Source organism: Halichoerus grypus, chromosome 7, assembly GCF_964656455.1.
Source record: "Halichoerus grypus chromosome 7, mHalGry1.hap1.1, whole genome shotgun sequence".
Taxonomy (NCBI): Eukaryota; Metazoa; Chordata; class Mammalia; order Carnivora; family Phocidae; genus Halichoerus; species Halichoerus grypus.
In genome coordinates, this window is record NC_135718.1 from 118074694 (window position 1) to 118087558 (window position 12865).

The 12865-nt window shown below is 36.3% G+C and overlaps 1 protein-coding gene across 4 annotated transcripts in view; it reads right to left on the reverse strand.

The window, feature by feature from the left end:
* Positions 1-12865, reverse strand: part of RPS6KC1 (ribosomal protein S6 kinase C1) — a 190741-nt gene that overhangs the window by 173991 nt on the left and 3885 nt on the right. For all 4 annotated transcript variants that reach the window (XM_036101797.2, XM_036101795.2, XM_036101793.2 and 1 more), the window contains exon 2: positions 1399-1434. In XM_036101797.2, coding sequence (XP_035957690.2) covers positions 1399-1434 — 36 coding nt within the window. The remainder of the gene's footprint in view (positions 1-1398; positions 1435-12865) is intronic.

Below are 12865 nucleotides of genomic sequence, written 5' to 3' on the forward strand. Positions count from 1 at the left end.
AGTATGTTCATGGATAGGTTGGCTCAGGATTCTCCCTGGAAAATGGGAACATCAAGCTACAAACTACAGCATAGCAATCAGACAATGTATTCAAAGGAAACACAACCCATCTTTAATTTTAACAGAATTGTAAAATTTCAAAAGCAGAACAGACTGTACTGATTATTAATTCAACATAATTAGAAGAATTCTAAAGAAAGTCCATACTAGCCAATTGACACTTAAGTAAAGACAGTACTTAATACAATGGTGCAAATTACTTTCACTTCCATTTTGGAAGGATATAGATATAGAAATACATATATCCTTTTTTCCAAAATAACTATACTACAATATTCTCTTCCTGGTTAGTGAGGGGGAAAAGTGAGATATCTTAAAACACCTAAGAAAAATAGTATGAAATCTTTTAAAATTGTGTTTTATTGAACTCAAAACAAATATTGACTCAAATACAGCAAGAAATGCTAATGTATAAAATTTCAAATACTGTCTAAACCTGATGTCACACACTCAAACCAACCAGCACCAAACAATTTAAATGTATGAATCAAGCCAGGTTTGTTAAGTAAGGAGTAGTGGGGCTTGTTAGAAAATACATACTCCATCTAAAGACATTAAAATTCAAATGGGGGGGGAAACTTTTGCAGAATCAAGACTGCCAATTTATAATATCTTTTTTAAACACTTTAGTAAGAAAAAAAATCCCCAACATATGTCCTTCTAATATGGTGTAAATGAGCAGGTACCAAAATGAAAGTAAATCAAAAAATGTTAAAACAAGCAAGCTCCCCAGTTAGGATTCCTTAAGGTATATAACAAGCACAAAATAATTACAAATAAAGAATTCCATAGTTTTAAGCAAAAACACACAAACTGGTATCATTTTAGAGAGAAAGAGTCTGCAAAACAACTAACTACAAATTTAAAAAAGAAACAGACATCTACACCCAAAGCAGTTTTCCAAGGTGTCAACATGTCAACTCAATATAAAACTGAAAGTAGACAGAAACCCATAATTTATTATGATCTTTAAAATTAATTAGTTACCAAATACTCATTTTTTATTAAAGTTATCATGATTTTGAAATAGATAAGAGCTCTTAACTAATACTAAAATCTTACGAATGTTAGTTTTCAGAAACATTATCACATTATTAAACAGCACTATAATTCCTTAAATTCTTCCTTGTATAACTTAACACCTACTAAAACTTAACCATACTTAATAGGTCTTAAATAGGAAACTTCAGCTACTGTTTTGTGAGCTAAAGATGATCTCCAGACAAACACATAAATATGAAAACAGACATACCAACAATTCCGTTTCCTCAACAAAGCATTTAATTAAATTTTTGTCAAATATATAAAATAAAATTTTCGTATGTATAAACATGTTACCTCCTGGACATCCTCTGGATTTCTTCGTGAAACAACCTAAAACAAAACATACACAGAAATATCTCATCATTACCAAAATTTAAGATTTCACATCTGTATAATTAATTACAACAGTATTTGACTGAGAAATTCAATTTGCTTAAAGGAAAAGAAATACCATATTATATCACTTACAAAGAACTCAGCTATATAATAACTTCACCACCTGAAACACATGCTAAAAAAATTAAGAAAAAGGCAGCTAAAGGGATACCTGGGTGGCTGAGTCGGTTGGGCGGCTACCTTTGGTCATGATCCCAGGGTCCCCCCCTCCCCCCACCGCATCGGGCTCCCAGCTCCATGGGGAGCCTGCTTCTACTTCTCCCTCTGCAATTCTTGTGCTCTCTGGCTCTCTCTCTCTCTCTGCCAAATAAATAAAATCTTTAAAAAAAAAAAGGGAAGGAAGGAAGGAAGAAAGGAAAGGAAGGAAGGAAGGAAGGAAGGAAGGAAGGAAGAAAGAAAAAGAAAGAAAGAAAGAAAGAAAGAAAGAAAAGAAAGAAAGAAAGAAAGAAAGAAAGAAAGAAAGAAAGAAAGAAAGAAAAAGAAAAAGAAAGAAAGGTAGCTAAAAAAAAGCCCACACACTAAAGTTCATACATTACATTCATAAGAGAATGCGGTGGCTTCACTCTTACTTGACATAATTCTAACAAGCTTTTCTACCCCACTTCCCAGCCTACATATAAAGTAGAAGCAAAAAAAGCAGCTGTGCCCATTCAAAGTATACAAGGGATGGCTCTGTATTATTTCTTACAACTATACATGAATCTACAGTTAGCTCAATAAAAATTCCAATTAAAAAAAAAGCAGCCACAGTGCTCAGGCACACCAATACCTGTGTGAAGTAATCACTGACCATCGAACGGGTGAAGAAAAGTAACTTACAAAAAATCACATACAGCATTCAGGGACAAATAATCCTATCAATATTCCTTGAGCAAAGAAAAAGAGGGGGATTATTTCAGACTTCTCTAATTATGAAAGCCAAAAAGTTTAACACCATTTAGAAAGATTTCCTCACAAAACTTACGAAAAGAAGAAGGCTGGGTGTTTAAATCATCAAACAGCACTGGAGAGTAGGTAAATCTCACATTAGATACATAATACCATCTATGTAAATGTAAATTTCGTGAACTAGATGCTTTAATATGCATTTTGCAAAGACAAAAAGATACATTAACACATTAAAATAGTTCCCTATGGATGAGAAGAAGAAAGAAGTCTTGGCTGACTGGTGACAGAACCGTAAACTGAAGATTATGATCCACTCAAGAGGCTTGACCTCCACTATAAAATGGGGAATAATACTCCCTGCCTGGCCTGGCTCTGACAGACATCAAATCAGAGCACGGCAAGAACATCATAATAAAAAAGTTAGTTCCTTCTCTCCCTTACTAGAGAATTTAACTATCTTGAGAGGCCCCACCTAAGAATTCCAGACGGGAAAGGTTTCCAATTTCTTGCCACTCTATTCTCCAGCTTTCAGGATATATAAATTTGGTGAATTCTCTTGGCAATTTTCATTAATTTAGAATAGTGTTATCCACTAGAACTTTCTTTGATCATGGAAAGAAATGTTCCTTATCTGCACTGTTCAACACAGTAGCGGCTGGCCACATATATGTACGTGGCTACTGAGCACCTGAAACATGGCTACTGCAATTAATAACTGAATTTTTAATTTTATCTCATTTAAATTAATTTAAATTTAAATACAAATAGCCACATATGACTGATTCTTACTGTATTAGACAACACAGATTTAGAATAAGAGGCTAGAATAGTTAACTAATGACCATAAAATTATTCAAATACTGAATTTTAGCTATTACTTTCACATACTAGCACCCCCCCAACATACACCCACCTTTCTAAAACTATGATAGTGTTTCACACAACGAATGATTTAATTTTGCCTACTATAAATTTTTCTTAAATTTTTGTAAAATATGCTAATGAGAAGAGAGTCAGGGATAATCAAGCCACAGATAATCTGCCCACCAAAAACAGTCAACATCTGATCACTGGCAAGAAGGTTTAGTCAGGTGTACCTGACATTCTACAAGTTTTCTTTTATGGAAAAGTAATAGATTTACTAATTTACAACTCAATCACTTTGTAAATATATGAAGATATCTTACTATTTTAAATAATCTTCCTTTACATACGCAAATGATCTTTTTGTGACAAAAGAAATTATTTCCTGATTCAGTATGCAATTAGAAGTATCACATTTTGGATTTTCTTCAGGTAAGCCATTCCTGGAAATCAAATATATGTATACTGAGTAAGCAGAAATACATTAGCCATCCCCTAACAATATCCACAACTTTTTAAAAGTTTGTTTATTTTTAGTAATCTCTTCACCCAATGTGGGGTTCAAACCCACAACCCCAAGATGAAGAGTCGCACACTCTTCCAACTAAGCCAGCCAGGTGCCCAATATCCACAATTTTAAAACCATCTTATCAGAAATAGCCAATCTGATTATGATTTGTCATCTACAGGCTGAGTGGCTCACAGAGTTCTATGTGCTGCTGCTACATGGTGAATTAGACAAAGCCCCTGCATTCACACCTTCACGGAGTTCACAGTCTAGTGATACGCGTGCAGGGGGCGGGGGGGGGAGGAAATGCAGAATGGAGGAGGAGGGCTGTATTTCCCAAACTTATTTTAGTATCTCAGGGAACAGCAGTGTGCTAAGCAACAGGTTGGGAAAACACTTCATCCCAGACCTTTCCCTGACACTGGATGCTCACTGTCCAGACCACAGTGGCATGCCTGAAGCTGTCAGGAACAGCTGAGTGATTAAGACTTCTAATGTTTTCATGATAATAAATTATTCATAGTTAGTATAGAAAATACAGTAAACCAAAGTTTAGGTATTCTTAAAGTACCTAAGTGAAGGTCTTTAATTTAAGCTTACAAGAACTTCTCTTCACCCTCAAATACTTCTCATGTGAAGGGGCGAGGGATTTAATCAGGCAGAGATCAGAAAATTAAATCAAAAGCTACCTGCCAAGTATTAACTATCCCTTTCCCCAAGAGCATAAGCAAAGCTTAGTGAAAATCATGTCTGGAGAGTTCAGGACTATACTTTCCTGGTTCCCCTCTTTCCTCCTTGGTTCTTTTGCTTCTCTTTTGCAGGTTCCTCTTCCTCCTTCTATCCCCCAACAATCTGTGAGCATTCCAAGAATCAATCCTAGACTCTGTTTCTTAGCCTCCTTTTCAGTATTAAGAAAGAAAAGTCTATACCGGTGCTAATACTGTTCAAGGTACTGTGCTAGGCATGGAGGGGGGAAAATCTGATTTTGTACATTTATATTTGCAAAGCATTTTATTAATGATTCATTTTATTCCCTCAACAACCTATGAACTAGGCAGGAGTGGTTATTATGAGTCTCCCTTTTACCAATAAGGAAATAAGATCCAGAGACTTGAATAAGATCACATGACTATTCACCTTTAGATTTGGAATTAGAACTTGGATTTCTGACTCCTGGTCCAGTGCTCTTTCCACTGTACTACACTGTATCCCTCAAATTATCCGTAATATTTTCAGCAATAATTGAGTTTACTTACTTCCACAAACCCTGTCACCATTAGGTTTTATTTATTCTTTCACTTATTCATTCAACAAATATTAAGGCCTACTCCACTTCTAGATACTGAACTATAACAGAAAATACACTGGGTCTGATCTCTACACCACTATATTATAAAAATATAACCGCTTGGCAAATACATTAGCAAGTTCAACCACTTGGCGCCCCACTATAAGAGATTCAGTATTCCCACATGCATAATCTTATTTAAATAGTTAAGAATATGTCCCCTGAGATGGAAATCAAAAACACAAAAGGGTTGGTTAGGATAACATAGGTTGAGACCAAATATCCAACTCTTTCTAACTATGTAATTCTCTTCAGCAGGAATTTAAAGTTGGTGAAAAATAAGAATATCGATCAGAAATCTGAAGAAAGAATACGATCATAATGAAAATGAACAAAATGAGCCCTCAGACCCAGATTTTTATAACTTATAACACTATCTTAGCAATTATCTCAACAAGTAATATCAACTCTAAAAAAAAAAAAAAACAACACTGTAAATTCCCTCTGATACAGGTTACTAGCTAGCATTTAGTAACTTCTTTTGGGGTGAATTTCAATATTTTGTCATAAAATTCAGCCAATAAATGCCACAAAAGATGGAATTTAAAGCAGTGATTCCTTTTGTCTAAATTTCCTGAATTTCCACTGTAAGCCTTACCTATCACCTATACAGATATCTTGTAGAGCCTCTTGGTATAGAGAATTCTATCACCAAGTCATCTTCCAATTATTACCCTAAAGCAGTGCTTCACAAACCGTGCTGTATGGAATATCAATATTCTTTAAAATCAGTGCTCTCAAAGGAAGAGCTTAATGACCAATTCAGTTTACCTTTGTTTAAAAAAGAGACATTTTTTACAGCAGGCCTTTTCTCAAGCCTTTTAATACATTATCATGCATAGTAAATCTCCAAAAGAAAAATATGTAGTATCTATCCAGTCAACTTTTTGTTTTTATCATATGTTATCTGCTATTATTTTATTTATTTAATGCAACACCCATTAAATTTGAAATACAGTTGGGAAATGCTGCTGCAATGTTTGTAGTCCATCTGCCCCTGTTAATGCCAACAGCAAATTCTGAATTTAGGAAAACAAACAAGGGCTTACAGTGAAGGTCATTATCTCTTACTGTGCTAAGAAATTAAGTCCTCTAGGGGCGCCTGGGTGGCTCAGTCGTTAAGCGTCTGCCTTCGGCTCAGGTCATGATCCCAGGGTCCTGGGATCGAGCCCCGCGTCAGGCTCCCTACTCCGCAGGGGGCCTGCTTCTCCCTCTCCCACTCCCCCTGCTTGTGTTCCCTCTCTCGCTGTGTCTCTCTCTGTCAAATAAATAAAATCTTTAAAAAAAAAAAAAGAAATTAAGTCCTCTACTTCATTTAATCACCACAACAATCCTGCCTGGTAGGATGAGATAACCAAGCCCAAGAGCATACAGTCACATACTAATATTAATCATATTAATCAGTTACAGGCAAGACTGGATCTCAGAACTCCATGATTCCAAACAAAGTACTCCTTCCAGGACACAACTAAATCGGCCCTCCTAAAGATTAAAATTCCGGGGTGCCTGGGTGGCTCAGATGGTTGAGCGTCTGCCTTCAGCTCAGGGCATGATCTCAGGGTCCCGGAATCGAGCCCCGTATCAGGCTCCTGGCTCAGCGGGGAGTCTGCTTCTCCCTCTCCCTCTGCTTCTCTCCCCTGCTCATATTCCCTCTCTCTCTCTCTCTCTGTCACATGAAATTCCAAGTATGCAAGTAATATTCCTGATGCCTGTTAGGTAAACCCATTTTGTCTTTTACAGAGAAATGTAAGTTGACCAAAAAATAGCAGCTGAAGAAGTGCTTTGGCAGAAGAGAAGGAGCTAAATAGAAAGGGGTCTGATTACAGGCTCTGGTACTAGCCATGAACTGCTTTTTTGCCAGTTTAGTAATAAACCAAAGAGAAAGCAACCTTAAAATGAGCCCTCTTTCCTATCTTTAAAACAAAGACCTGAGGGGGACGCCTGGGTGGCTCAGTCAGTTAAGCGTCTGCCTTCGGCTCAGGTCAGGATCCCGGGGTCCTGGGATAGAGTCCGACCCCTTGCTCAGCAGGAGCTCCTGCTTCTCCCTCAGCCTGCAGCTCTCCCTGCTTGTGCGCACACTCGCACACGCTCTCTCTCTCTCTGACAAATAAATAAATAAATCTTAAAAAAAAAAAAAGACCTGAAGTTTTAGGGCTTGGTAGTCCCATAATAATCAACAGATCATACAGTCATTAGGTCCTCTAGATCCTTTTCAGAGTGCTAACTTATTTTATCTACTTCTTAATAAGTATTACCAACTTTCTTTAAAAGTTTAAAATACTCATTTATCTAATTACCATCATAATTATGATTTGAAGTCACTCTCTTCACTCAGACCCACACAAAAGAACTGTCTTCTTCATAAGATTGAAAGATAACTCCTAGAAAACAGAGCTACAAAAATCAGTCAAATCTATTATATCGCTTACAAAAAATGATCACAAAATTAGTCCCTTTAGAACCAAGTAGAAATGAGTTAAATATAAATTTTAAGAAGCTACTTTTATGAGCAACTTATTTCAGTCAAGTCTTCTGATGGCTCTTCAGCTACCAGTCTGGTAATAGAGCTAAGTGGATAAAGGGTTTACAAAAGTAACACTTTTTTTTTAAAGATTTTTATTTATTTATTTTACAGAGAGAGACACAGCGAGAGAGGGAACACAAGCAGGGGGAGTGGGAGAGGGAGAAGCAGGCTCCCCGCAGAGCAGGGAGCCCGACGCGGGGCTCGATCCCAGGACCCTGGGATCATGACCTGAGCCGAAGGCAGACGCTTAACGGCTGAGCCACCCAGGCGCCCCCAAAAGTAACATTTTTTAAAAACTAAGTGTCAAGATACAAATAATCAAACATGAAAAAAAAGGGGGGGGACACATGCCCACTCTTCATCTCTCAAAGATAGGACTCCCCAAATGTGGGATGAGAATAATTGGATATACAAAAATGTAAGGCTATACTACACCGAACATTTCCCATTGTGGTGATTAGGTAAACCAAATGGCACATTCATCAACGCAATGCACACAATCCTGACTTTCAGGCATTTGACTTTCAAAAAATCCATACTTTCATATAAACATACTGGCACCTTTAAACTGCATTTCATACACACACACACACACCCCCTCTCTCTGGCAAGAATAGGTACCTCAAAGCGCCCAGCTCCCAGAGGCAAGTGTCCTCTTACCAAACTCAACCTCCACCCTACCCCATCACCTGCTTCTCAGTTCCTCTTTCCCTCTTTTCCCTGCAGAGCTGCAGGTTGTCACTGGTTGGCAAGAATATTTGGGTTGGTTAATCACCCGCCAGCCAGGCAGTCTGGACCCAAGAGACAGCACCTGCACAAACCAATTTAATTAGACATTTTACAACATTGTTTAGTTCTCTGGAATGAAAGAACTTCCATATAAGATACATAAGTCAACGGGAAAAAATTCAGACATTCCACTTTCTAACAAGTTTTTACAAAAGTAATATGTTGAAAGGAATGATTGCTTTCTACATCATTAAAATCCCAAAATCTAAAGAGAGAATAAAGACTATAACAGCAAGCTACCTTTGGACACTCAATAAATGTTAAGTTGTATTTCTCACTTTAAATTTACCAAATATAATGGCACCACTCTAAGGTAAACTATTTTCCAATCTAATTTCAAGGAAAATCAAAATCATTGTTGTTAAAGTTTGCAGTTTAACACAAAATCTTAATATCTGAGCATATAAGTTATCAATACACAAAATGAAAACAGGATTGGCTTACATTTTTTAAAACCTGCTTACTAGGGGAGCCCGGGTGTCTCAGTCGATTAAGCATTCAACTCTTGATTTCAGCTCCGGTCATGATCTCAGGATCGTGAGATGGAGCCCCGCCTCAGGCTCCACTCTCAATGTGGAGTCCACTTGAGATTCTCCTTCTCCCTCTACCTTTGCCCCTCCCCCTGTTCACATTCTCTCTAAATAAATAAATAAATAAGATCTTAAAAAAAAAAAAAACTGCTTACTAACATTTTTCACATGAGATAGTTTTCTATTAAACAGTATTAACAGTTAAAAACAAAGGAAAGGTAGAATAAAACAAGATGCTAGAAAAAAAACTGAACAACTTAAGAACCATGATTTTTCTTTTTTTTTTTTTAAAGATTTTATTTATTTATTTGAGAGAGAGAGAAAGATAGCAAGAAAGCAAGAGCAGGGGGCGGAGAGAGAAGCAAACTTCCCATTGAGCAGGGATTCCCAAAGTGGGGCTTGATCCCAGGACCCTGGATCATGGCCTGAGCCGAACCATGATTTTTCAAAATTTTTAATCATAAATACATTTTTCAACAAATTAATCTCCCTCCCTACCCCCATGACTACTCCATTTGCTGAAACTATTTCCAGAGTAAGCCAACACCATTTTTCAAGAAACCTTCATGGAGCTACTGATTTAACAACCAAAACCTAATAATTCTCACTGCTTTAACATCAGACATTTGTAATAATATAAGCAGCTAAGGGTTTAAAATTTAGCAGGCTTGGGGTGCCTGGGTGGCTCAGTCATTAAGCATCTGCCTTCGGCTCAGGTCATGATCCCAGGGTCCTGGGATCGAGCCCCACATCGGGCTCCCTGCTCAGCAGAAAGTCTGCTTCTCCCTCTCCCTCTGCCTGCCGCTCCCCCTGCTTGTGCTCTCTCTCTGTCAAATAAATAAATAAAATCTTTTAATAAAAAAATAAATTAATTAAATAATCTTTTAATAAAAAAATAAAATAAAATAAAATTTAGGAGGCTTTTATTTCCTCATAGTGGCTTAAATTATTACTTGAAATGTTTATGAATATGCATTACTTTCAAAATAAAAAGCTATCAAAACTAAAAATTAAATATGCTGCATTCAGCATACAAAAACTCCACAGTGAATATCATACTGAAGAGAAAAAGACTGAATGCTTTCCTCCTAAGATCAGGAACAAGGCAAGGATGTTCACTTTCACCACTTCTATTCAACACTGCACTGTAAGTCCTAGGCAGAACACTAAGACAACAAAAAGAAATAAAAGAAATAAAACTATTCCCTTTGCCAAACGTGTATTGTCTATGTAGAAAAAAATGAAAACTCTACCAAAAACTCCTAAAACTAATAAATAACCTTGGAAAGATCATAGGATATAAAGTCAACAGAAAAATAAACCCAAATGTCTTTATACTGGCAACGAAAACTTGAAAGTCAAATTTTAATACTATTCAGAGTAGCTACAAAAAGATGAAATACTGAGAAATATATCTAACAATAATGTCCAGAATCTGTATATTGAAAATTATAAAACACTGATGAAAAAAAATCAAAGAACACCTAAATTAATGGCAAGACATAGTGTGTTCATTGCAGATTTGCAGATTCAACAGAGTAAAGATGTCAATTCTCCCCAAAACTGACCCACAGATTTAATGGAATTCTAATCAAAATCCTATCAGGATTTCTTATAGATATAGACAACCTGATTCTAAAATTGATATAGAAAAGCAAAGGAACTAGATAGTCAAAACAATTTTGAAAAAGAATAAAGTTGGAGGAATTCTACCTAATTTTAAGACTTAATATAAATATAAACCTACAATAATCAAGGCAGTGTGGTATGAAACAAAACAGAGAATCCAGAAACAGATCCACACATATATTTGCTGATTGATTTTGGACAGAGATGCAAAAACAATTCAATAAAAAAAGAGCTAGTCTCTTAAATAAAGTGTTTTGTTGCAATTGAACATCCATATGCATGTTCTGTCTAAACCTCACACCTTATACAAAAATAAACTCAAAATGGATCATAGAGCCAAATGTTAAATGCAAAACACTAAATCTTCTAGAACAAAACATTGGGGGAAAAAATCTGTGACCTGAGGTTAGTAAAGAATTTTTAGATACAACACTAAAAGCACACTTCATACGAGAAAAAAAAGAGAGAGAGACTTCACCAAAATTAAAACTTTTTGCTTTGTGAAAGACACTGTTAAGATAATGAAAAGATATGCTATACACTGGGAGAAAATATATACAATCACGTATCTGACAAAAAAATTTACATCCAGAACAAATATAGAATCTCAAAATTCCACACTTAGAAAACAATCTTATAAAAAATGGGAAGAAAAGACGGTCTTCAAAAGGTTAAATACTGGATGATTCTATTTATACAACATTCTCAGAAAGACAGAAGTAGAGTGGTAGAGAGCAGATCAGTGGTCACCAAGGAGCTAAGAGGTGGGGAGAAGAATATATAAAAGGGATAGCATGAGGGAGTGTTTGGGGATGATGGAACTGTTCTGTTTCCTGATGATGACGGTGGATATTTGAATCTATTGTTTAAAAATTCATAGAATTATATAAGAAGTCAATTTTACTACATATCGATTTAAAAAGGAACACTTAAAAAGAAAAATATTGCCTCTTTCCAGTCTTCTCTCAAATCCCTGCTATTGTCCAGCTCTGTGCTAGGCACCATGAATACAAAGTTAAAAAGGCAGTCCGCCCTCAAAGAAGGAAGCAAACAAGTACATTATGATAAAGGCTTTAAAGGAGGGATATATAATCCACATGGAGTTCTACACGTAAGAAAGGCTTCCTGGAAAACACAGGGCAGGAGCTGACACTTCACATGAACAGGGATACCAACATAAAAGAGAAGTGCATTCCAGACAGAGGAAACAGCATCTAACATAAAGGTATACGAGAAAAGTGTACTAATATATTACAAATAATTCCTTTCCTTCACACAAGAAGTCCATACAAGAATACGGTCAGGAATTGAATGCAAGTTCCCTCCAAGCAACACAAATAGTGTTCCAATTTGAAGCCTTGGAAATGGCAATTTTCAGGCTCAAATCAAGCTAAGTATTTCTTCCATTCATTCCCTGCTCCCCTTTGTTCACATTATCACAGTCACTGTACTTTCCATGTATCCATCACTTTTGCCAAACTACAGTAAGGCCCTGTGGGGACACACAGGCACCCCCATACATACACCCACAGCATCTAATGAAATACGTTTTATATAGGTATTCAACAGCAGCACTGGGATAAAAGCACTGCGACTGGGGCCAGTCTACCTGTGTTCAAGTCTAGACTCCACCATTAGCTAGCCGTGTGACCCTGGGCAAGTTACTTAGCCTCTCTGTGCCTCAATTTCCTCATTGATAATGTGAGAATAATAATAGCACCTACTCACTGGGCTGCTATAGAAAATGCACTTGATTTATATAAAGTGAATAGAACAGTGCTTGACTCATATAAGCACCATATAAGCGTTTGCTATATAAAATGTGGACTTATGTATTCTCAGTTTGAAAAAACACCCAAATTGCTTTAAGTATGCACAAGACTTGCACACTGAAAATTAGAAAACATTGCTTAAAGAGCTAAATAAATGGAAGATACATGTTCATGGATCAGAAGATTCAATATTGCTAAGATACCAATGTTGTTAAGACATCTTCTTCTGTAGAAGCTGATCTGTATTCTCAATGTAATGACAATCAAAATCTGGGTAGGTATGTCTGTAGAATTTGTCAAACTGATTCTAAACTTTATACAAAAATGCAAACAATCTAAAACAATCAAAGCAATTTTGAGAAAGAGAACCTAATTTCAAGATGTTAGTATAAAGCTACAGCAAACAAGGTTGTGTGCCATCAAGAAAAATGAAAGCAATGTCTATACAAAGACTTCTATACAAATGTTCATGATAACTATATTCATAATAGCCAAAAATCAGAAACAATCCAA